Here is a 24,244-nt window from a genome sequence, read left to right on the forward strand (position 1 = left end):
CAGTATCATCTCCCCTCGCAAATACAATGGATATTAGTTATGAAGAGGCCGCAGAAGGGTCACCACATGCACTGAACTGTGAATATTTTGGCAAAGAAGATGGTTGCTATATAAATGAGAGTGGAGGTCAAAACGATATAAGTCAATCCCAAAGCAGTGAAAGCGAAAGTATGCATTCTGAACCTGGGCAGGATTATGAGTTCAGCTATTGCTTGGTATGAGTCCATTTTTAAAATTATGTTTTAAACATGTTATTTTATATAGACGAATTGGCATAATGTCTTATTAGAAGCATAGAACTCCTTGAGGTGAATGTTGAGTTTAGAGTTCTCAACGATGATTTTAGTATTATAAATAGAAGAGTAAGTACTGATACCGAGTCAACTTATTTAATTGAAAAAGAGTTACAAGCACTAGTGGGAATCAAACTAGATTTGATAGATTGTTGTATCAATAGTTACATTGCCTACACTTGTGAATATACCCATCTTACCATTGTACAATTTGTATAAAACATCGTTACAAAACAAGTTCTTCGCTTAGTAAAGAGCTACCACGAAAATTGTTTCCGTACTTTTCACTTGTTGACCGATTTTCGGGTTCAAATTAAAAACTCGGCGAGATTAAATGAATTGAAATAGTGATTATCACATGCTAATACTATTCGACTCAAACTTGTTAAAAAATTATATATACAACATATTAACCCTTAAAAATAGATATAGAGCACGATATGTCGGCCAATCTAGCTACAGCGCTTCCATTCAAGTTCAACTAGCATTCTTTCTGAAGCTGGATTCGTCCAAAACCAGTAAAGCTTAAACTAGCATCAGAGTGGATGCTCGCTTTGGTGGTGATATTGTTTCATACTATACGGAGATTGACGTGAATGAATGGCCATTTCCCAGACGGGAGCCCTCATTTGACAAGTATTCGTGTATCGGTTCAAAATGAAGAATATATAGATTCCTTTCAATTTGCTCGAGGTGATACCTTACCATATATACTTCTCCTTTGAGCTTTATGTGAAAATAGACTAGCATGCATTAGCTTATTTTTTGGTAAGCTGGCATTATAAATTAATAGGATAGAATTTACTGTACTATTGACTTCTTTAAATCATCGGTTCGAAACAGCTAACTAATTAGGATCAATTTAAGATAATCTGTATTTATTTGTAGCCGAGCACTCGTGATATACTCTGAACTCTTCTTGATAATTTCCAACGATGTTGTTGCATCTTTTATTATGAAAGCATAATAAATGATATTCAGCAGGAGCTAGAAGTAGTAAATGTGAAACTCTACATGACTATTTAAATGTCAATGTTTTCTTTGAGACACAAAGCCTAGGGAGACATCTTCTTTCGATATCGCTTCTTTTTTTATTTCGTATTCACGAAAGATAACAATGGAGGCTGTTAGAGAAGGATATTTTAGAGTGGGAAATTGGATCATTAAATACGATCTTGGACGTAAGGCTTTGAGAGATTCTTTCGGATCTCATGTGCAATTCTATAGAGATATTACTCGCATCCTAACTGAAGAGGGATACGTGCGAATTCAACATAGCGTGTATCGGCGCCAGCAAGAATGCCTACTCCTAGAGGTGCTATTTCCCCTTGGCCGAATTCGGAATTTACATTGGGTGAATGGCCTCTCACCTAACTGAGAGCCACATATCCTCAGCATCAGAGTCTCGGTTCAGAAAGAAGAATTTATGGATTTTACACTCTATATCCGTGGCGAGGACTTGCCCTATATCCCTCTCTTTTGATCATCGAGAGACTGAAGTGAGCTTAATTTACTTACGATTTGCTATTGGGCTTGTTACATGCGTGTCAGGAGGATAATAAACCATAATGTGTCGAATGTTAAAATCTTGAATGAACATGATGTTGTAATTAGATTTTTTTATATACATATAAATGCATTCCTATAGAATAAATTATTTTAATGATTTCGCAGGCATTGATATTATCCCTGTAATATTCTGAAACCAAACCCACTTCTAGCATTGCCATAATAAATAAAAATAAAAGAGCAATTTGATTGAAAATGAATTCCTGCTCATCAGTGATCATATAAAAATATTTCTAGTTCGCTTGAATATTGTATGCTATTTGTATGCAAGAGAAAGTAATGATGTATTTATTTTCGCATTTAGCAAATGATAACAAGCATTGTATATACTGTATATAAACTACGAATGATTTCTGCACTTATTGAAAGAATCTCAGCGGGGTTTCATATTTGAATCGTACTCAATTTCGTATTGATCCCATACGCCCTCTTCCACCTCTTCATTTACTTCCAAAGTGACAGAATTCTCTGTCATCTTGACTGCAATTACCTTGACATAGGTATCGCCAATACTGACCTCACTGCCAACGAGTTGTGCTGCCTCGCTGAGCAAAGAAAGGAGCTCCTGCACGAATATCAAAATAAAACCCAACTAGTCATAACAATGAAATTCGACTTTATATATATTACACTCTTTGACTGCTTTCCAACCTGCTTCTGGAGTTTTTTTGGAATAATACGTTGGGCCGCTTTGGAAACTGAGGATATAATTTTCTGCAAAGAATTTAATTAGAGCGTAGGTAGCCATAAACTTATAAAATCAATCGAATCTCTTACGTTTCTTGGTCGCTTTTCAACCCGCATTTGAGCCTGTTTCGGAATATGAGAGGCCTCTGAAGGACGTCCGGTGTGATGTTTCTTATGATTCTTAGGCCTAAAATGTATGGTGGCATCATTTCGCATTACATTTAACGGTTGCAACTGGTACATCTCTTCCAAATTGCGTTCACATTTATTACATCTCTTCCAAATTGCGTTCACATTTATTACATCGCTTACTTACGCGAGTGATGCTATCACTTTATCTGCTTCACGCCAATCAAGCATATTACTAATATCGCTGCAATATTTCGCAACGAGTCTGATCCTCATTGCTTCCTCATTACTAGCCCTATTATTAAAATATGTTTTTTTTAGCTTTTCATGAATCATACCATCAACTATCTTACTTTATCGGATCGAAATTATTAGCCTCGCATTTTTCGGGATCGAGATATTCTTGCCCATATTTATTGGTAGTCAAGCACTCGTAATACAAGCGACTTGCTTCTCGGCTTTCTCTAACAATGTTTTTGCATTCTATTTTATGAAAGTACAACAAATGATTTTAAGATATAAAACTAGAATAATGGAAAACTATACAGGATCATCTAATGCCTACGATTTCTTATATGTTCGATAGCTAGAGAGGTATTTCCTTCTGACATCGCGTTATTTGGCGAAGATTACAGGAGAAAACTTATGACAATTTCTCTCTTTAAATACTAATCAGCATATGTCATTATCTTAAACCTAGTTAGTATTTAATTTATCTAGATTGAATTTCATGTTATTTGTAAATATTGTACTGTTTATTTTCATATTCATGAAACATAACAAAAACTATTAGAAAAAGCATTAGTTGCCTTATTACCATGGATAAATAGTAATACCCATATTATAAGGCTTGAACTTCAGTTCAGGTCTTAAATATTATAGATGCTGATTTTTATATATGAAGACGTGATATGCCTGCTATATTATTTTTTTTTAGCACGACACGAGTTTGTCTTGCCATCAGTTAGTGTGATTGAACAAATACTTTCCTAGATAGGTTTACATATACTCTGTGTGCAATGTAAAAGGTTGACGCATTTATTTTCCCATTTAATGATAACAAACATCGTATTCTCTGTATATAAACCATGAGTAAGTGCTACATTTTTTCGAAGAAGCTCAGTGCGGCTTCATTATGGAATCGTATTCGGTCTCGCAATTATCCCAGACGTCCTTTTTCACCTCCTCATTGACCTCCAAAATGATAAAGATCTGTCACATTAGTAAAAATTACTTTGACATAAAGTATCTCCGGAAAGTTTTGGGCAGCTCTTTATTTTAATAAATTGATCATATTTCCTATAAAATTTTTATTACAAATAAATATTATTTGTGTTTTAAAAACTAACTGTGCCTGCTTTCATGATGTTCGCAATATGTGTTATTTTGTTTTCAACTTTACAGGGATATAACGATTTATTATGAAAAATGAAGTGAATAAAAGGTTGGCACCATGTAAAATCTCTATATCTGGATTTAAGAAATTTTCCGAAATATATTAATATACTAATATTTCACTTGAAGAGAGTTAGCAAAGGATATTCAGCTGTATATGCAATGGTAACGGCGTAAGTGGGGTTTCCAAATATTTAATTGTTTTTCATATGGACGTTGTTTGTAGAGAAATATTTAGGTAAAAATAAAAATTTAAGGTGCCCCAAAACTTTCCAGAGATACATTATATCCCACCATCCTGGGTAAATCATTGTTTTATTTATAGTTTCTAACTAACTTCGCTATGAGGTTTATTTGTAGGGTCTACTACTTAACTGTTTACGTGTATGTTATTTTTTTTTAATAGTTAGTAGCATCTTTAGGCATTACTATTATCCAGAAGGTCCGGGACAAGGCAATCGCAAACACGAATAAGTAAATACAAAAAAAAAAAAATAGCGTGTGACGATACAGAAACACGCCTTTTTACAATATAGATTGATAAGCTAGATTAATAAACGGCCGAGGAGGCTTATCCCTGGCTTAATTCGTGTGATTAAAACCATATTGCCTTGAGTTTACAAATAAGCAGAGTATGGCATTATGCTTTATGAGGTTTTAGACAGAGAATGCGATTTATTGTCGGTTCCTCATGGAAGGACGGAATGGGTGAAGTAGTGGCATTGTGCAATGATATATTCTCTTAGAAATAAAACATGTTGGTGAACTTTCTTGTCTAATGATGAGTTTCCGACTAAAAACAAATACATAGAGCCACTTTGTCATGTGGTATCTTAGGAAAGATTAAGAAAGAGTGTGTGTCCGATAAATCCAATCAAGTACCATCGAATGCAGTTCTTGAAAGTTGAGAGAGCGAAGGGTTGTGCGCTATTGCAAAAGTCGGACCCATGGCCGAGTCGCTCACCGCGGATGCCCCTTGCTACTCAGATCGAGCATATACTGACTTCAAATAAACCAATCGGCCCTGCCATCCCTCCAACTCGCCATTGGGGATCCCCTGTGGGTTGTACAGGAGAGTGGCGGATTTTTCCAGCAACCCGCCACAAGGATTCCCGGGATTATCCACTGACTAATGCGCCAGTTATCATATCAGAACGAAAAAATGATGCGATGAATTCCCATGCTCCAATTTCGACGATTGGTTGAGAACCTTGAGTTTGGGATCCATTTAATAAACCTAAATCTCACTAGGTAGCACAGAGCCAAATAGGATGAGAGGGAGCAGAAGGGCTAGATGAGGACGGGGTGGAGGCTCGGCTAGAGATGACTGCATATCCATCCCCCTCTAGTGGCGGGAAGGCTGCAGTGTCCGGCTTCTGCTCTAGCTCCTCGGTAGAGCTTTGCAAGCGGGCAGCAGGAACCAGCTCTAACCGTAAATTCGAGTCACAAGTGAATCATTTTTAAAGATGAGATCGGAGTAGGCCCGCAATCAACGCGGTGAAACTCTAGAAAGCCACATCTCCATACGCGTGTCTTTGCTGAACCATGCGGCCACTGCTCTTCTTTTCCGGAAACTTCAAAGGAAGGTTGCGGTAATGCTGGATTGCACAATTCGGAGCAATCCATGACGCCGCGAAGGCGGAGGGGAATCACCAGGCTGACAGAAGCTTGCCATCTCATGCCCCTGCGTGTGTATAAATAGCCGGCTGCCCTTCCTCAGCTTTTGAAGCTCTAGACATCTGAATCAAATATGCGCGCCGCTCTCTTCTTCTCCGCCCTTTTCGCTCTCGTTGCCCTCGTGCTCGCTCGCAGCGAGCGCATTTCTGGAACCTTGAACAAGGACAGCAGCATCACCTCTTTCAGCGTCAGGCGCACGACCTCCCGCACGGGCGATATCGTCCTCAAGCTCGATAACTTCCCTGACTGCGTGTGGAGAAACTTGAAGATCCGCGTGAACCCCGTGAACAAGCCTGCCTTTGACTGGCGCACCTGGGTCTACGGCACCGATGTCGTGGAGTTCATTATCGGTAATGACGTGCTTGCAGGCACCACCTTTACTTTGGACGGAAAGCTTGAGCCTGCCGTCGGATCAAGATGCAACACCAACTTCGGTGGTGTGCTCACATACTAGGAATCTAGGACATTTAGCTTAATCATCTCTTAATTCTGTTCAATATTACAAATAAACCCGGATTAGCTACTTTTCGATTGTTTTTACCGAATTTCCCATAAAGAAAATAACAAGTTTCAGCCCACAAAATTATATTAAAATACATGAAATGGGAGAGAAAAAGAGTGGATATAGGCGAGGTTTATGATAAATATATTAAAGTCGGCAGGAGAAAAGTGGTGAAAAAAATATACAAATCTATCATGGAATATACAGTTGGGGAGGCGACTGATATTTATTCACTCTTATCGGCGTCTACTGGCTCTTTGACTTAATAATAAATGCTCATCCCTTTAAGCTATAATGGAGTGATGGTAGGTTAGCATGTCTATTTTCGAACGCAGGACAATAAAAGCATGCTTACCCAATGCTCCGTAACGTGACAATGAAACAGCCACTTCCCGACGTTATCGGGAATCATATCCACGGTTCTGAACGACGCAGGCATCAAATCTACGACGTCTGTTCGGTGCCCGTGATAAAGCACCGTATTCCCATCCCAATGCGCAGTATGCATATCAAAGGTGCTTCCCAGGGAAAAGACATACCATCGCACCCTGCTTCCTGCCCGCATTACCAGACCGTCTAAATTGTTATAGATAAACCCGTTGATATTGGCCATGAAATTCGATGCGCGGAATTCTGCGTCTGACTTCAAGCCTATCCCGTTCTCGGTGTACTTCTGGATGTTATCGTCGATGTAAGGGGATCGATTTTCATCCGTCTCAAGAAGAGCCATTATAACCTCCTGATCGATGTAAGCTGTCGGCTTGCCAGTATCATCAAGCATTCCAGGCTTGTAAACAATCAGAGCTCCCATTAAACCAGCAAAGATATCCTCGGGATCCATCACATGCGAATGGTATGCATATAGGATGGACGAGGGATCGTTCGGACCCGGTGCACTTCGCATGGCTACATCCCACACATAGGTCACCGTTTCACCCGGTGGGACAGCTGCTGTCTTCAACTTTTCTGTGCCCATATAGAGGGCGCCTTCTGAGATCAGGGTGTATTTAACTCCATGGGGGTGAACTGAATAGGGTTTTGATGCCATATTTCGGAAATGGACTCGCACTCTATCCCCCGTTTCAGCTCTGATGGTTGGGCCAAGCAATCCCAATACCGGATCATGAGGCAGCTGTGTACTGAAAGTGGCATCCGAATAGGCACGGTATACGGCTTTTTTATATTTTTTACCGATGCGCCGGGCATTGTTTTCAGTAAACTGTTTGGCTATAGTAGATTCAAGTTGATCGCCGTGCATATAGTCGTAGTTTAAGGGGGCGTAATCCCAATCTAGCTCAACGGCAGCAATGAAGTATTCTCTCACAAAGCCAGAGAGTGGGTAGCCGCCAATTCCATCTCCCTTCTCTATCGGATGAACAATGTGACCATCATATTGTGCGAAAGTGACTTGAAATAAGAAGATAGTAAAAAGAGCAAATATCGAGATCTTCATCATGATCCTTCCACACACTTTCCAGTGATTCGACACTGACTGTGACAACTTAAAATAGAGTGATGAGAATTCCGTTAATTTTAAGCCACCATATAAAGCATGAAATTGATTGCTGTTAAACTTGGCTAAACAGTAACCCGTCAGTGTCTCTGAATAGCAAACTGCAGTAGCTCTAGGGGGGACGCCTTTATCTACGAACAATCCTACAAAGTTGGGTGCCTTTTCTTTGAGAGGCGTGTCGACTCAGAATTGATATCAAATTTGGAATTCCTTGAGGGTGGAGGCCAATATTCGATAAGCCGTGCCCCCCTTAATTTCAGACGAATATGTGTGTAACCAAAAATGATGTCGTCAGCCAAATACATCATCACTATTTACTAGGAGAGCCCCTGAAGTATCACTAGTCGATCTGTCGAGAGAATCATCTTGATCTCGTCAAAACATTTGCAAAATAAATGCTGCGTGCCAAGCATATCGTTCCTTCGGCTCGGAGCCTGTTATGGCACACAGGAGGTATATACTAGCTTCATATATCGTGGCTAATTATATGTTTATAAATTCCATCTTTTTTTTTCTACTTTATCATCTAGCCAAACGATGTTTTAGTGCTACAACAGTAAAAAAGGAGGAGGTCGAAGTGTTTGTCGATGGCAAATCTGTGAAAATTGAACAAGGTTCTGCTGTTATTCAAGCATGCGAGAAGGCTGGTACCCCCATTCCGCGCTTTTGCTACCATGGTAAATAATAAACAAATTTTGCAATTTCCAATTTATCTTCGACAAATGACTGATGGATAATTCACATGCAGAGAGACTTTCGGTTGCTGGTAACTGCCGTATGTGTCTGGTAGAAGTTGAAAAGTCTCCCAAACCAGTCGCATCGTGTGCGTTCCCTGTCGCCCCAGGAATGAAAATTAAGACCAACACTCCTCTCGTGCACCGTGCACGTGAGGGTGTGATGGAATTCCTTCTTGCCAACCACCCTCTCGACTGTCCCATTTGTGACCAGGGTGGTGAATGCGATCTGCAAGATCAGTCTGTACGCTATGGTTCCGATCGCGGGCGATTCCATGAAATTGTTGGAAAGCGCGCTGTCGAGGATAAAGATTTTGGACCCTTTGTTAAAACGGTCATGACACGTTGTATTCACTGCACTAGATGTGTGCGGTTTGCAAATGAGGTTGCTGGTGCCACGGACCTCGGAACCAGCGGGCGAGGAAATGATATGCAGATTGGCACTTATGTCGAGAAGGCCATCGACTCGGAAATGAGCGGAAACATTATTGACCTATGCCCCGTCGGAGCTCTCACGTCGAAGCCATATGCATTCACCGCAAGACCTTGGGAGTTGAAGCGCACTGAATCCGTGGATGTGATGGATGCGATTGGAAGCAATATCCGCATCGACTCCCGAGGAGTTGAAGTGATGCGCGTTGTCCCACGCCTGAATGACGACATCAACGAGGAATGGATTTCGGACAAGACACGGTTTGCGTATGACGGGCTTAAGCGTCAGCGTCTCACCGTTCCGCTTATGCGCAATGGCAATGAGTTCGTCCCCTTGAGCTGGGAGCAGGCACTGACCAAGGCGGCGGAGAAGTTGCGCGAGGCCAAGGGTAATGAAATCAAGGCCATTGCCGGCCATTTGGCAGACGTGGAGAGCATGGTTGCGTTGAAGGACCTCTTGAACCGCTTGGGGTCAGAGAACTTGGCGCTTGATCAGCCTTTGGGCAATCAGCCCCCTGCTCACGGAGTGGATTTCCGTATGAATTACACCCTCAACACCTCCTTGGGTGCCGTCGAGGAAGCCGATGCGGTGCTCCTGATCGGCACCAACCCAAGACACGAAGGCCCGATTCTGAACACTCGCTTACGTAAGGGTTATCTCCACAACGACACCAATCTGGCCGTCGTCGGCCATCCCGCCGATCTCACCTATGAGTACGCGCATATTGGCGAGAGCAGCGCCGCGATTGAGGAGGTGTTCTCCGGAAAGCATCCCTTCGCTAAGCAGTTGGCGGAAGCGAAGAACCCAATGATTATTGTCGGAAGCGGTGTGATGGAAACCGAGGATGCTGATTATGTGCTGTCGAAGGTGGCGGAGTACGTGGATAAGAATCGTTCACGCTTTGTTCGCGACGACTGGAACGGATTCAACGTGTTCCAGCGTGCGGCAAGTCGCACGGGAGCCTACGATATTGGATTCGCAGGATCTGCAGAGGGTGCCGCCGCCAAACCAAAGTTTGTGTACCTACTGAATGCCGACGAGGTCACAGGCAACGATCTCCCCAAGGATGCATTTGTGGTGTACCAAGGCCACCACGGAGATGTGGGCGCCCAATATGCTGACTTGATCTTGCCTGGAGCAGCCTACACCGAAAAGAACGCCACCTATGTTAACACCGAGGGTAGGACGCAGATCACGCGTGCCGCCGTCTCACCTCCTGGTGCCTCGCGCGAGGACTGGAAGATCGTGCGAGCGCTATCCGAGGTGGCCGGTGCTGCTCTCCCCTATGATGACATACTCGCGCTCCGCGAACGTATGACGGAGATTGCCCCGCATCTCATTCACTACGATGTTGTCGAGTCAAGGGCCATTCCTTCCCTTGCCCTAAACTCGCTCAAGAAGGCCGGCGTCAAGTCCTCCGGCGTGTCGTTCAAGCCCGTGATTGAGGACTTTTACCATACCGATGCCATTTCCCGCACCTCAGCCAACATGGCCAAGGGTTCCGCCTATTTCACGAAGAAGACCGTGCCGGTAGGAGAGTACAAAGACGATCAGATGCGAATTGCAGTTTAGATTGTTTGTGCTTTTATCAATTGCCTTTTTAGACTTTATATTTTTTTTTTCTTCCTCTTTTTTTTTTTTCCTTTTATATATCATCTCTCCCCCTTTCTTTCTCTATATAAAGATAATTAAAAATCTGAAAATTTTCTATTCAATTCTGTCTCGTAAAAGTAAATCCTCAGCTAAATAGTGTTTAGTCGACATCATTTGTCATTGGGTTAAGGTGGTAGTAGATATCGAAGGAGTGTTTCCTCTCTTGACTTGGTCGACACTAAGCACCCCAGCTTCTCCTTTTGACGAGAGAGGGTTTAAGTCTGCTTTTCTGGGAGAGTAGAATTTATCCGGAAAAAGCAAGCCCACTTTCATGAGCTTGAGCACAATACAACTTTATTTTACTCTCATTATATTACTGATAAGTTTCAGCGATATTACAGATAACTTGCTATAATTAAACAAGAGGGTACGTCCACACACCGACACTACCAGAAGAAACAACTCATGGTTTCCCTCGAGCAGGGGCGGGGGATTACAAAACTCGAAGTGGCCTGTCCTGATCTCCAAGTATCTTGAGAATGCAAGGCTTTCATAGCTGCGTTGAAGAGGATCACGGCTGAGCACCGGGCTCAAAAGAATCTTTGATTTGCTCGCTGATTTGGTGCACTTGCAACCAGTGGGTCCAAATCGAGCAGGGCCGACTCCTGGGATTTCTTCCTATTACCGACTGATGTGGTGTCTTTTTGGGGGACAGGGGGAGGGGGGATAGAGAACGTGGCAGGCATGGACGTGGCAGCCTGAACAAACTCCCCAAATCCGCCTTCGTCTTCTTGTTGAGATGTGAATGGTTGATTTCCTACACCAGTTAGAGGGCCGCTCGTGGTTCTAGGAGGTTGAGGGGGCTGATTCAAGGAGAGATCTAATACGATACATGCATTTACAGATATATGCAAAATTGGTAAATAAATGTATTTAGGAGGATAACTTCGATTATACCTTTCATATATCCTTCCAGAGTATTCAAAGGCGGTTTTTGTTGAAGGTTCTCATACAATTGCGGTTGGAAGGAAGAATTAGATCCTAGTGTAATTAGGAGTATTTAAAGTGCAAGGGAGGATAAAGCAGAGATGATCTTGATATATTACCGGAAAGTTTTGTATCTTTTGTAAGATCGCTTCTCGCGCTGGTGGTTCCCCATAGATCCATTAACTCGGCTATTCCAGAGCTCACCGGTGTGATGTTTTTTCTCTGTGAATTCGTTACACGAGTTTGGAAAGGAGGAGATTTTGGAGAGCTTGTGCTCTTTGGTGATTGCTGTCGAGTCCAGTCAAATGACGCGTAAGCAGGAGCCGTCTGAGGGCCATTGTTAGGGGTAGTGATAGTAAATGGGATTGAGATTCGTAAAGGGTAATTTGTGTTTGGAGGGGCCGGAGCTGGGGCCGGAGCTGAGGCAGAATTAGGGGCATCCCAGTCGCTCAGTAAATCGCCAGTAGGCACGCTATTAATCTCTTTTACCTATTATTATATGGAATGAAGTAAAATCCCTCCCAGTCGTGCAGCCGTATCTTTGGGTAGTGCTTACATGTGGCACACTCTTTGTTCTAGGTCGATCAGGTGCTCTTTGCGTCGGAGACTGAGTTCTAGTCTCATCTGACTCCTCTCCCTGCCGTACCATCGCCCTCACCGTCTGTTGCATGGCTCCAAGAGCCTCTTTATCTACCCACTTCAATTCCACGTATTTTTGTCTCATAAAATCGCGCACTGCTTCGTTACCCTCGGGTTCAGGAAGCTTGTGGTTGTATTTAGAGAGCCAAACTCGTAGTCCGAACTTCATTTTCATAGCATTCTTAGGAATGAAGCACTGCAAGTGAAGAAATTCTGGGAAAACCTACCTGATTGCCATACATTTGGAGACAGTCAACTTCATGTTGTGTAAAATTCGATGCCGAGACAGACTTGACACGATGCCCAAATTCTCGTCTATTGTCCAAGGTTATTTTATCACTTATTCCAGCTACGAATCATATAACCCTTACACTAAGCCTGAGCACCGCGGGCATATGAATGTCCAGGTGTGTAAATTGGCATACACAGGGCTCTAAGCACAGGGCCAGGCGTGAGCGAAACCAAATAATTGTCGTGGGGAAAATGAAAAGTACCTTGGAAGGGCAGTCAAAACATTTCCTGTTCTGAGGTAACTTGATCAGTTCTCGCACTCTGCGTAGATTTAGGTCGTCTTGTGGGGGCGAATGAAAATGTATTTGCAGGGAATGACGCTTCATATTTTTGCCCTGTATTCAAAATTGGTGGGAGTTTGGCCTTAATACGAAACCTACGAAAAGAGGAGGTGGAGATTCGAACGTTAAGATTTTCTTTGCCACCTTTTAATACAAAAGTGATTTGTCATTTGACTGGACAGATATCCAAGCCGCGAGAAAACTCAAAAACACCTTAAGCCATCGAGCAATCCACTTTGTTATTAACCTCCATGATGACTTTATTGCAACACTACCATCGAAGCACAAATGATCATTCTAGAAAAAAATGTATGCAGAATGGATTCGAGCATGTAGCATGGTTGTAAAACAAGTGGAACTTAGTCGTATTTTATTGAACTGCTAGAATGATAATTTAAAGAAATATTCGAAACACTATAAAATGACTCAAAGGCGAGGTTTAAGTTAGTAGAGCTTAGGGCTAATCCAGTAATCTATCCAGTACACGCCGGGTTCTGTTCCTGTCCCCACAAGTGCAGTTCACGTAAAATACTCGTCCACCGCTAGTCGAACAACGATCTTGCTCTGACGCTATGTAGTTGTTCTGTGAGCAGAGATCGTCACAGGCGTTCAGAAACCGGTTGCAGAAAGAGTTGGCCATACTTCGTGGGGGAACGACTCTCGTGTTTCTAAAATTTTTTCGACTCTTTTCCCAGAGCGACGGGTTTTGCAATATGGGACCGAGGATATTGTCAAGCAAAGAGTCAAGATTAAGTCTCTTCTCGTGCGGCAGCGCTATCGCACTCCCCAGAGAGACAACAGTGGCCAAAATTGTGTAGATAAGGAGAATATATTGCATATATGAGGTGGTATATAGCTAAAGATTGCAAGGATTGCGACAAGAAATATGGGGAGATGCAAATTTTTAAAGAAGAGCAATCTGTTTGACCCTAAAGAGAAGCTTTTTAGGCCAAGAGCAGGGCCGGGCAAAAAAACAACGGTTGGACAAAAGTGAAATCAAAATTATGAAACGGCCGTCATCGAAATATATTTCCAGGCCCATCGTCAACCAAGAGTTTAAATATTTTCTTGTTGATTCCCTGCATTATTTGCGGTTGGGTTGTGAAGCCCCTGCAGCATGCTCCAATGCTTCTTTTTGATCTCTCTGATCGTGTCTCGAAGCGCTTGGCCTAGCCAAAAAAATTAAAAATTAGTTTGAAAAATTTCTAGACGATACTGAAGTCTTAATAAAAAAAAGCCCTTTCTTTCTATCTTTTCTTTATCGTTGTAATGGCATAATGTTCTACTCAGTCTTACTTACTATATCCAATGTCGTTAATTTTCAATTCTTTCATCATTCTGTCCTCGCTCACTGCGTAGTATAAGAACTCCTCAAGAAGGCGCATATTGTCGACCCGTTTTTGGTTAGCGCGAATACGATTCTTGATCATCATGCTCACCCATGTCGGTTGGGGCTTAGTACGGAGCAGTGTCAATCCATTCTGAATAGTGATTTGTTTGATCCGTCTGCGTTTACGAAGAGAATTTTCCGTAGGCTCTAGTGAAGAAGAATGCTCTGCAGGGGCGGTGGATTTATTATTTAATGGAATAGAATAAGCTCGTCTTGAGGAAACAAGAGAAAGCAAATGAGCCCAATAACAGTGCGTTGAGACCTGTAGTGCGTGCGCTCTTAACTTGATCAACATTTGAATAGGAAGAAATGGGAGGATATGAAAAATAGTCACACTATTATTTCATTCTGGTTGTTTTTTCGCTATACAATAGAATTTAAAATGCTACGGCATTTTTCTTCTGCATGTCAACCCACTCGCCATATACTCAATACCCTGCCCTATATCCATCTTGGCCGAATTCCATATCTCAAAGCTCTAGACCTACAGCGTTTCCTAGTTGAGAAGAGATTAAGATCCAGGGATGTACTCAAACATACCCCCGAGCTCGCAACTCCAGAGACGGTGACATGGGCGGACACGGATTTATTGCTATTATTAGAACACCCTCCTACGTACACCATGGGGAGGAGAGGAAGAGCAGGATTAACTGATCATGATTTAAAGAGGTTAGAACAACTTGGAGCAGAGTATTATGAGGTTGATTCAAAGGCAGAATTGGACATGGTGAACACTCTCTAACTATTTCTTTATTAGACATTACGAGGAGGATTAATAACATTTCATGGACCTGGGCAATTGGTTGCATATCCCCTTATTGATATTCGCAATTTCCAGGTGATTAAATTACAGTAGTAACTATCGCTTTTTTCAAATTGAAATCTCATTCCCGAAATCCTAGCTATCGTCTCGTTGCTATGTTTCCCACTTAGAACGAACTATAATAGATACCTGTTCGCAGTTTCAAGTCCCTGCCATGACCACCGAACATACAGGCGTATGGGTCGATGACAAGCACAAAATTGCTGCTATCGGTGTCCATTTGCAGCGATATGTTACTTCCCATGGTATTGCCCTAAACTGCTCTACGGATTTGCAATGGTTCAAGCATGTGGCTGCTTGTGGGCTAGTCGACAAGGAGACAACCTCGCTTTCTCGCGAGCTCGGGAAAAAAATAGAGGTGGAAGAAGTATTGCCAGCATTTTGCAAGAGTTTTGGAAGCGTGTTTGGAGCTAACATGATAGAAATGGGGAGTTCAGAGGCCCAATTTGGGATGATCAAGGAGGAAATACTAAAAAAAATATAGAATGTTAGGCCGATGATGAGTCGAATTGTTGAAAACCAATTTTACACTATACTGTTGGTTCGTTCGTTTAAGTATTATTTATTAGAGCACGCTGTACGTTTAAAGTTCTTGTTCAATCGGAATAAATTGGTCCGAAGAAAATGGGGTGACCGGCCTTATTCGGCCTTATTAAGTTCGTATTGCATTTGCCATGCGAGTAGGAGAATAGCCCGAAGAATTGCAGATATCTGAAGAGGAGCGCCTATGGAACATCCTTGGGGTCAAGTAGAAAAAACTGCGCTGTTTGCGCAAGGACCATCCGGGGGAAAGCGGATTTATGTTAAAGTTTCTTGACCAACATGGCTGTGAGTGAACCCCCCGTGATCTTATCGATTCTTCCAAATTGCAGATGGGACACAAAGTTCGCGAATGACGGCAAAAAGGGCCTAATTACATGAAAGCGGTACTTTGATTTTGATTAATTAGCCCATTTCTGATCAAGGGCACTATCCCTATTACCTAATTCTACAAGTCTTGAGGCGGGTTGCTTGTTTAGAAAACCGCATTAATCTGGATGTTCCCAGGAGTCGAGTCATACAATTTCTTTTTTATTTATCTAAAGATTTTACTCGTTTTTTTCTTCCTTATTAAATTACCCTTTGATGCTAAATAGAGAAAGTAGGGACCGGTTTTTTCAATCAGCTTGTGATAAATTCTTTCACCAAATATCTCCAGGTGGTGAATCCCTATAATTTTCTTTTAATAGTAAATTTCTAACAACAAGAGTTGATTGTTGGAGTAGGGAGCACGGCGATAACTTTTCTCCGATTGCAGAAATATGAATATGGAACTCGATTCGAAAGAAGAAAAGCTCATTGCTTCGCCCGAGGCTCCTTTGTCGGATCGTGCCAGCAATGCGGAAAAGAAACTTTTGAGAAAACTTGATAAAAGGATCATTCCGGTATTGTATTTACCTCAATGTTTAGCTCCCTATGCTACAACCCTTTTGCTCTTCCTAGTTTGGAATGCTGGTCAATACCCTCTGTTTTCTCGATCGCGCCAATATATCAAATGTACGGATATTATCAAGTTTTGCTTTTGATACTTTAACACCGCCTCTCACTATAGGCAAGGCTGGCAGGACTTGAGAAGGACCTCCATCTCTCTGAGAGGGAATACCTATGGTGTCTAATCATATTCTTTTTCGGGTTTGCCACTATGGAGATTCCATCAAATATCGCTTTAAAGAGAGTGAGTGCTCTTCATCTTTGAGCATACAAATAGATGAAAATATTAAATGGGGGACTAATGCTTTACTCCAAGTTCCGCCCTTCGCGCTGGTTAGCTTTTATCATGGTTGGGTGGGGGGCTGTGGCGACGTGCATGGCTTTTGTTTCGGATTTTCGAGGTTTACTAGTGACCCGATTGTAAGGCAAATGTGTCTCGACAAGAAACCATTGAATAAACTATAGACATACACGCATCTCTACAGAATTCTCGGGATATTCGAGAGCGGGACATTTCCGGGTCTCATTTATTGTAAACAATGCAATTCTCGCTGTCAACGTATATAGCTACAACTTATTTCTCCTCTAAAAAATAGATCTTACACTTTGGTATAGAAGACATGAAATTGCCTATCGACTGGCCTATATATTCGGTGGAGCCAACCTTGCAGGTGCTTTTGGCGGAATGATAGCTTTTGGATTAACGCGATTGACTGAGCCGCTTCGACCGTGGCAATGGCTGTTCCTGATTGAAGGAATTCCGAATTTTATAGTGGCCGTGCTCACCTTTTATTTTCTTCCGGATTTTCCCTCTGCAGCGACGTTTTTGTCCGATGAGGAGCGTGAACTCGCTTTAGCGAGATTGAAGAAGGATGCAGAGTTTGCCGAGAACGAGATGACACGAGTAAACTGGAAGTGGGTTTTAGAGGTATTCAAGGAGGCCAGAACCTATATTTACGGCGCAATGTCTCCTACATTTGTACTGCCTATCTATGCGGTGACTTTATTTCTTCCGTCCATCATTAATCGTATGTATATGAATTCCTCGCCATTCTCGACATGTTTACATGTTAATTATTTTATGTTTCAGAAATGGGATTTGATGCCCTTACTTCCCAGGCTCTTACAGCAGCACCCAATATAGTGGCATGCTTTCTTACCATTGCGGTTGCTCTTCATTCTGACTACCGCTTTGAGCGCGGATTTCATGTTGCTGGTGTCGCGACGGTGGGAGCGACTGGATTCCTAATATTAATATTATCCAGGAATAATGCAGTGCGCTATTTTGCCATGTTCTTGGTCACATTTGGCGTTTTTGCATCGACGGCGCCTTTATTGACCTGGGTGGCTTCCAATTATTATCCTGCGGAAAAGAGAGCCGTAGGAATCGGATTTGTTATCACTACCGGAAACGTATTCGGCTCGGTTGGGACTCAAGTCTACCGTAATGATGACCAACCTAATTATGGTAATAACAAAACAAAATGCCAATTATCGATATTAAGATGGTACTCTCTTCATTGCTTATGGTGTGAGCTTTTTCTTTGTTAGTACGCGGTCATATTATTTGCTTTTCGGTCATGTGCCTAACTATAGTGTTCGCGTTGCTCCAAAAGTTGCATCTCTTTACGGTCAACCGAAGCCGAGAAAGAAAAATGCTAAATCCTTCTCAATCTGAACTCCATTCCGAAGAGCAAGAAAGGGCGCAAGAGATGACGGATCGCGACATTCGTTTTCGATTCGCTTTGTAACCATCAAAACTTAACTTAAATATATAATAAATAGCTCTCCACATTTGAAGAGGGACCATTTGGATAATATTCAAGATATATATTTAGCTTTGGTCTACGCTTAATGGCCTTAAGATACACGTATCTTATCGATCATGTAGCTTTGTTTTTAGGAGAGCGAAAGTCATATTGCGTCTTGACGCTCATAGCATCAAAAATATAAATTAGCACTGAGAGTTTTCGATCATTTGATATTTGATTAATTGCATCAGATATGTTATTCAAAAACTGACCATCTGTCTGTATAACCGCAAATCGCAAAAGCAAAGCAGCCATAGCGAGATATAAAGAGTGCTTGTTTCTATTAGTAACAACAAAAAAAAAGAACGACATTCATAACGACCAACAATAAATTATATGTGTATATAGGAGAAGGTATAAATGGGAAAAGTTGAGTTCAGCTATATCTCCATTGAAATTAAATGAGAACGTACAATGCATTTTTTCTTTAACTTACGGACTGAGGTTTTCTGGACCTCTTTTTCCGTCTCTACACGGATATTAAATAATATTAATATAAGCAGGGAATATAAACACCGCCGAAATGCACTTACAGTTTTCCGAACAGGTGGCTCGTTTGTAATTGTATACTCATTCCCTGTCGACTCCGTCACCTGCCCTTCTTTATTTGTTTCAATTTCTTTCTGTGCTGCCAGTTTTCGCTGCATTTCCCGTTCCAGTTGAGTCCATTTAGGCAGAGTCAAAGTCGATGGAATATACAGCTTGTCCATTTCGCGGTATTCGTTCAATCTTTGGCGGCAGAGTGCATCTTGGTGTGTCATTATCCCATGGTGCTGCGGCGTGTCCTCACACAAGTAGCCCATCTTTGTTGCAAGGAGAGTAAGGGCGGCCTGATCCTGCCGGTGATTTTCTCTAGAGCTCCCTTCAGGAGCAATACATGCATGCTCATGTGAGCATGCAACCCATGGCCGTAAAAGTTGATCCATTATGGTTGTATTGCTAGCATCAAAGGCAAGCGCAGCCCCATTGCAATTGGGGTTTTTGGCGTATTTTCCAGGATTTTCATGGTAGTAAGCAAACATTCCCTAAGTGGCAGTTGAATGAGATTTGGCTGAATCTAGTATATGATAAAAACAGATCGGTTATGCTTACAGGATGAACCCATTGCTTCATGGTTCCGCTGGATCGCGCAGACCAAAAGCCATATTTCTGTAGATATCCTGGAATCCATTTAAAGAAGCTAAGTTGTGCCCTGTCACCTGCGTCCATCCACACGACACGTCCGCCAAATCGCTGTGTCATTTCAAATATTATCCCACTCTTCCACGCGTATTCTCCTCTCGGAGTTACTACTGGGTTCCAGAAAGCGGGATAGCGTGAAAAATCAAAGAGAACGTATTCTTGTATGCGCCCATGCTGTTGGAGATTTTTAAGGACTTCAACTTGTCTAGGATGCAGTCCAAGATCGTAGATGATAACGCGGGGACGCTCGCCATCAGGAAGCTGTGATGTGACATCATATAATGTGTATATAAATGCTTCTAGCTCACAAAAATGGCCTACGCTGGCTGCGGAGACAATAGTGAAAGCCCAACCGTCGTCTTTTAATTTCTCATCAGCGAACGTATTTTCGTTTTGCTCCACAGCATTCGAGTTGTGTTCATTCTCTCCCTTCACCTCAGCCCCATCTAATGGAGTAAGAGATTGCTTTGGTACGTCGGTTGATGTCGAAGGGGGGCAATTTCCCGTATCACATTGGGTTAAATGATTGGCTCGAAAATAGCCTAAGCATTAGATAATTAAATGAAATGTTTAATCAATTCAATAACCATAGCTGAGTCTCTATCATCTATAATATACCTATCCATTCGTCCCATTCACCATTGAATATAAAATTGCATAATAAGATGATTCCAATAACGAACACAGATATTTGAAGAGTCAAGTAGCGTTTTGATTTCATTGCATATTAATGAGTAGAAAGACGTTAGTGGGATGGATAAAAGCAGAAAAGAATGCTATGGGTTGTCAGGTATTAATACACTATGGTCGGAAGGGGAAAAGAAATTTTATTTATGTAAAACCTTCTATGTGGAACATGCCCTATGTGAAATATCAAATCCCGCAGTAGGATCTGAAGCATACGCGAAACAGTCCAATTTTCAATTTACGCTTTAGAGCGCTCGCGATAGAGCTCCTCTACCCATTCGCATACGTTTGGGTGAGTAAACACTCCACGTGTTGATGCAAAGAAAGGCTCCAAATCTTTTCCGTCAGCTTGAACGCAAAATCGAATACCAAGTTAGAAATGAAAGGAGAATCGAGATAGGATGATCCCCTATCAATAAAGAAGCTCTTACATTTCTCATACTCAAGCGCTTGCACAATCATTTCGAATTTGTCGAGGTCTTTCACAAGTTTTGCTTCAGGTGTCTCACCCTGCTCATATTCCTTCCAAAGGGAAACCATTTCGAGAGCTGACGCCGAGTGTCCAAGAAGCTCGCACATGTTCTCCATAGCTTCCTGCAAATATTTAGATTTAATCAGATAATTAAAGTCTTTGACGTCTAGTGTATACAGTAAATCATGTTCTATATAGAGAAATCAAATAATCTTCATATACCTCTTCCATACGATACTTTTCCTCTTTGCTAACACCGTCATAAGGTGTTATATCTCCAACAATGCTCTCTGCTAAATCATGGACAATGGCCATCTTTACGCATCTAAACAAAAACAAAGGTATTTCGTTCATGTATTACATTTTATTTGGCTTGGGAGAGAAAACATCAATTTCATTACTTGTTTTTGTCGAGGCTCGGATCCTCTATCAGCATGGCCATTATTCCCATACGATGCATGTGATCTGCTATGGATTCTGGCTCTCGTATTGCATTATTCACCCATCCAGTACGTTTTGTGCGCTTCAACTTCTCGATGGTGTGAAAAAAGTCTAATGTGCCAGCATTCGATCCCTTTGTTGTCATGACTTGAGTCTGGATTTGTTGAAAGCCCTTATCACAGAAACTAGGCCGAGAAATTCGAGCAAGTCACAGGCAGTCACATTTCTAACTATGGCTTTTGTATTATCCAAAATTTGGAAAGAATGGATAATGATATCGAAAATTTATTTGTTTTTCAACTATTTACATGATCGGGGTAATTTCATAGAAGAGACAGGCATTCGTTGAACTACCTTCCCAACCCCTGTTCCCCGATGCGCTCACCATAAATCTGCATGTTGGGTCGAATACTGAACGGTAAAAGAGAGAAAAACAAAGTTGCAAGAGCTAATTAGTAAGAGAAAGGCCCTGTGAAAATAGTTGTACTCACATATTTGGGAAATCATCCCACCATGGTGTCCAGGAACAATTTGGAATGGTATGGACCGAGATTTAACGCTGTCATCGGCCAGATTCCACAATCGAATATTGTCCGTCGAAGCACTGAGCGCAAAGCAAGAGGAATATAAAAATGGATTTCACAACAGATTAGATATCACTGTCGCTTTTTACCATATGATGTTTTTTCCGTTGGGCATACTGGCAACATAGGACACAGGACCTGAATTGGTGGGCATCCGTATAGAACGCAGAAGCTTCTGTTCACCTAAATCCCACTCGTCAACTAAACAAAAGACATTAAAATTAATATCCAACCATTAGAGCCATTGATGGATTTGGTTAATACCGGTTCCATTTCGCCTCCCCACATAAATCTTTTTCCCATCCACGCTCCAACATGTCGACACACACCAGGGAGGAACTCGTTCTGGTGAGCCGAAACGTGTCACTAAAACAGGCTCCGGAGCCCGTCTATCCCATACAAAACTCTGACCATCTATAGCAGAACCAAGTAGAAGATTGCTACGTTCACTCTCACTACCACTGGCATTCTCGGAGAACTCTCCATCCATGCTATCAGGCACATTCGAACTTGCAGTGGAAATGGTTGGCTGAAAACTGATGGATGTGATCTGAGAAGTAGGCCCAGGATAGTTGCGGATGCATGCACCGGTTTCTAAATCCCAATGCTAACAGACAGAAAGTTTATCAAGATTTTGGCAAATTTTTTCAATTTGAAAAGCTGTAAAATACTTACGAGGATCTGCTTATCCCATGAACCACTCACCATCTCCAGCTCATCAGGAGTAATCTTAAGAACGGAAACAGGCGCAGTATGCCCACGAAATACATAGTGGCATTTTCCCATATCATGTCGAACTGTCCATAAATTAATTGCCCCTGACTAATAATAGATATGGTAGAAGTAAAATTGGTACCGAAAAGGAGCAACGTTTGCCTTGTTATTATAAATGGATTACCTCAAGGCCAGTGACAGCCCACACTGCCTCCGAATGCACATCAATACTGTATACAGGTGTTAAACGTAGTTCAGGATCTGCTAGTGCATCAGCCGGCTTCTCTCCAAGAGTAGCAGATTCTCCTTCAGCTGTAGAAGCTTCACCCGTAGCTGCAGCATTTTCTTCTTATAACGTCGTTGAAAATATTTGAACCTTACGTATTTAAAAAAAAATATTTACCGTTGGGGGATGTTTGTTCTTCATTGTCCCAGTAGCCAAGAGGTACACCAGACTATAATATAAACACACGTTAATTAAATCAACAAATAAAAAGTTTAAAATAAAATAGATAATGAGGTTAGAAGAGAGCCATTACCTTTGTCACTGATTCAACAAATGCATGTCTCTGTGCCTGAGTGAGCGGGGTCTTGCCATTCATTGTGCCGTAAAAATCCCATTTTCTAACATAGCCATCCTCGGACCCTGTGAATACCCATTGAAAGTCACGTGTTGCAGCAAGAGAATGGATATGTGAAGGATGCAAGGCAGCAGCCTATGTATTGTAATAATTCATATAAAGCAGGTACCAAAATTATTGAGAATGTAAAATTACGTATGGCACAATATCGTAGGATCGACACACATCTGCATTTGGTTGAAGTAGAAAAGGCACTCGTTCACGAGTGAGTGTACGTGGAGTAACTGGTCCCGATGGGGCAAAAGTGCTTGTTGGAGTAGTAGGGGCTCGTGCAGAAGTTAATTCGGAAAATGATTCCTCTGAAAAAAAGAATAGGATTTAGAAGAATAACTTAAACGCATGGAAACAATCTCACCCTTGAGATCATCTTCTTCAACATCAGATTTAGAAATATCCAGATCTTCTCTAAGATCTACCTCGTCGTCTGAGTAATCGTCCATGAATAAATTCCATTAAAAAAGTTTAGGAAAAAAATTTCCACTAAAATTTCGATCCAATTTTCATATGTATAAATATATTCTGATTAAAAATTGGATAAGCAAGATCCTCGGCTCAATGGTTTAGTGGTATAATTCTCCCTTAGGGTGGGAGAGGTCCTGGGTTCAATTCCCAGTTGAGCCCGATTTTTTGTAACTATGAAATTAGCTGCATTTGATATGTCATGAAATTTTTTTCCAACACCGCATCGATTATATAACTATCTTAATCTTAAGCTGATGTACTTGCTATTCACAGGTTATGCTGCTAAGTGTAAGTAGTATAAACATTATATTTATATTTTCAGCGATTCTATTCTTATTCTAGTTCATTGGAGCACCAGTGGGTTGCTACATGTGGTTACATTTTTTTTTTATCCTGCTTCGTAGTTTTAAAAATTGGTAAATATTGTGTAAACAAGATGTTTATCTTGGTGATTAAACATTTTAGGTTATATATTCGTGTATCTGAAAATCTATATCCATTTTGGAAAAGCCGAATAAAAGATATGTAAGAGTATGCACAGCAATTCTGCCCAAAAGATTCTACTAACAGGTTGAGAGCTTCATTGATATATTTAAATATTAGTTGTAATGCTACTTTATCTCCAGGAGAGTTGTAGAAAAGGATAGCAAGTCTATCTGAACTATACAAATTTAGAGGACAGCTATCCACCTTTTGGTTCACAAAATGGTGAACGACAAAGAAACGCAAAAATTGATGAAATTCGCGCCATATAATCGTGATTTTGTCACGATTTCGCCATTTCGTCCCTCAGAATTCGAATCCTTAATTCATATACAAAATTTTGGATGTCTTCAATCTAAAC

General features: G+C 41.5%; 11 protein-coding genes and 1 non-coding gene across 12 annotated transcripts; 5 read left to right on the forward strand and 7 right to left on the reverse strand.

Moving 5' to 3' along the window:
• Window positions 1-2,235: 2,235 nt before the first annotated feature.
• Window positions 2,236-3,289, reverse strand: VTP21DRAFT_708 (uncharacterized protein; the record flags this gene model as incomplete). The annotated part of the gene is made up of 6 exons (XM_069397781.1): window positions 2,236-2,427; window positions 2,514-2,576; window positions 2,640-2,736; window positions 2,866-2,973; window positions 3,032-3,161; window positions 3,244-3,289. 6 exons carry the CDS (start codon window positions 3,287-3,289, stop codon window positions 2,236-2,238), a joined length of 636 nt encoding a protein of 211 aa, XP_069257087.1.
• Window positions 3,290-5,320: 2,031 nt separating this feature from the next.
• On the reverse strand, window positions 5,321-5,753 carry VTP21DRAFT_709 (uncharacterized protein; the record flags this gene model as incomplete). Its single annotated transcript, XM_069397792.1, has 2 exons — window positions 5,321-5,499; window positions 5,618-5,753. The coding sequence occupies 2 exons, from the start codon at window positions 5,751-5,753 to the stop codon at window positions 5,321-5,323; spliced, it is 315 nt and encodes a 104-aa protein (XP_069257088.1).
• A 70-nt stretch (window positions 5,754-5,823) lies between these two features.
• Window positions 5,824-6,204, forward strand: VTP21DRAFT_710 (uncharacterized protein; the record flags this gene model as incomplete). The annotated part of the gene is made up of 1 exon (XM_069397804.1): window positions 5,824-6,204. One exon carries the CDS (start codon window positions 5,824-5,826, stop codon window positions 6,202-6,204), a length of 381 nt encoding a protein of 126 aa, XP_069257089.1.
• A 310-nt stretch (window positions 6,205-6,514) lies between these two features.
• VTP21DRAFT_711 (uncharacterized protein) lies at window positions 6,515-7,708 on the reverse strand (the record flags this gene model as incomplete). Its single annotated transcript, XM_069397815.1, has 2 exons — window positions 6,515-6,541; window positions 6,608-7,708. The coding sequence occupies 2 exons, from the start codon at window positions 7,706-7,708 to the stop codon at window positions 6,515-6,517; spliced, it is 1,128 nt and encodes a 375-aa protein (XP_069257090.1).
• A 452-nt stretch (window positions 7,709-8,160) lies between these two features.
• VTP21DRAFT_712 (uncharacterized protein) lies at window positions 8,161-10,504 on the forward strand (the record flags this gene model as incomplete). The annotated part of the gene is made up of 3 exons (XM_069397826.1): window positions 8,161-8,218; window positions 8,296-8,442; window positions 8,514-10,504. The coding sequence occupies 3 exons, from the start codon at window positions 8,161-8,163 to the stop codon at window positions 10,502-10,504; spliced, it is 2,196 nt and encodes a 731-aa protein (XP_069257091.1).
• A 611-nt stretch (window positions 10,505-11,115) lies between these two features.
• Window positions 11,116-12,768, reverse strand: VTP21DRAFT_713 (uncharacterized protein; the record flags this gene model as incomplete). The annotated part of the gene is made up of 7 exons (XM_069397837.1): window positions 11,116-11,405; window positions 11,483-11,566; window positions 11,632-12,001; window positions 12,069-12,314; window positions 12,379-12,466; window positions 12,523-12,584; window positions 12,646-12,768. The coding sequence occupies 7 exons, from the start codon at window positions 12,766-12,768 to the stop codon at window positions 11,116-11,118; spliced, it is 1,263 nt and encodes a 420-aa protein (XP_069257092.1).
• A 1,011-nt stretch (window positions 12,769-13,779) lies between these two features.
• VTP21DRAFT_714 (uncharacterized protein) lies at window positions 13,780-14,408 on the reverse strand (the record flags this gene model as incomplete). Its single annotated transcript, XM_069397848.1, has 2 exons — window positions 13,780-13,892; window positions 14,024-14,408. The coding sequence occupies 2 exons, from the start codon at window positions 14,406-14,408 to the stop codon at window positions 13,780-13,782; spliced, it is 498 nt and encodes a 165-aa protein (XP_069257093.1).
• An 87-nt stretch (window positions 14,409-14,495) lies between these two features.
• On the forward strand, window positions 14,496-15,420 carry VTP21DRAFT_715 (uncharacterized protein; the record flags this gene model as incomplete). Its single annotated transcript, XM_069397859.1, has 3 exons — window positions 14,496-14,813; window positions 14,871-14,951; window positions 15,016-15,420. The coding sequence occupies 3 exons, from the start codon at window positions 14,496-14,498 to the stop codon at window positions 15,418-15,420; spliced, it is 804 nt and encodes a 267-aa protein (XP_069257094.1).
• Window positions 15,421-16,237: 817 nt separating this feature from the next.
• Window positions 16,238-18,157, forward strand: VTP21DRAFT_716 (uncharacterized protein; the record flags this gene model as incomplete). Its single annotated transcript, XM_069397870.1, has 7 exons — window positions 16,238-16,360; window positions 16,419-16,472; window positions 16,528-16,650; window positions 16,872-16,938; window positions 17,003-17,434; window positions 17,497-17,874; window positions 17,958-18,157. The coding sequence occupies 7 exons, from the start codon at window positions 16,238-16,240 to the stop codon at window positions 18,155-18,157; spliced, it is 1,377 nt and encodes a 458-aa protein (XP_069257095.1).
• Window positions 18,158-18,644: 487 nt separating this feature from the next.
• VTP21DRAFT_717 (uncharacterized protein) lies at window positions 18,645-20,120 on the reverse strand (the record flags this gene model as incomplete). The annotated part of the gene is made up of 4 exons (XM_069397881.1): window positions 18,645-18,686; window positions 18,751-19,242; window positions 19,310-19,941; window positions 20,018-20,120. The coding sequence occupies 4 exons, from the start codon at window positions 20,118-20,120 to the stop codon at window positions 18,645-18,647; spliced, it is 1,269 nt and encodes a 422-aa protein (XP_069257096.1).
• Window positions 20,121-20,324: 204 nt separating this feature from the next.
• On the reverse strand, window positions 20,325-23,378 carry VTP21DRAFT_718 (uncharacterized protein; the record flags this gene model as incomplete). Its single annotated transcript, XM_069397892.1, has 14 exons — window positions 20,325-20,434; window positions 20,518-20,680; window positions 20,781-20,883; window positions 20,960-21,184; window positions 21,308-21,410; window positions 21,491-21,603; window positions 21,673-21,784; window positions 21,848-22,190; window positions 22,259-22,405; window positions 22,482-22,642; window positions 22,701-22,752; window positions 22,837-23,013; window positions 23,074-23,237; window positions 23,294-23,378. The coding sequence occupies 14 exons, from the start codon at window positions 23,376-23,378 to the stop codon at window positions 20,325-20,327; spliced, it is 2,058 nt and encodes a 685-aa protein (XP_069257097.1).
• A 109-nt stretch (window positions 23,379-23,487) lies between these two features.
• VTP21DRAFT_t3 lies at window positions 23,488-23,559 on the forward strand. Its single transcript has one exon. It is a non-coding gene; the product is annotated as a tRNA-Pro (tRNA).
• Window positions 23,560-24,244: the final 685 nt, after the last annotated feature.

This window comes from Calcarisporiella thermophila (genome assembly GCF_041956535.1).
Source record: "Calcarisporiella thermophila strain CBS 279.70 unplaced genomic scaffold VTP21scaffold_1, whole genome shotgun sequence".
Taxonomy (NCBI): domain Eukaryota; kingdom Fungi; phylum Calcarisporiellomycota; class Calcarisporiellomycetes; order Calcarisporiellales; family Calcarisporiellaceae; genus Calcarisporiella; species Calcarisporiella thermophila.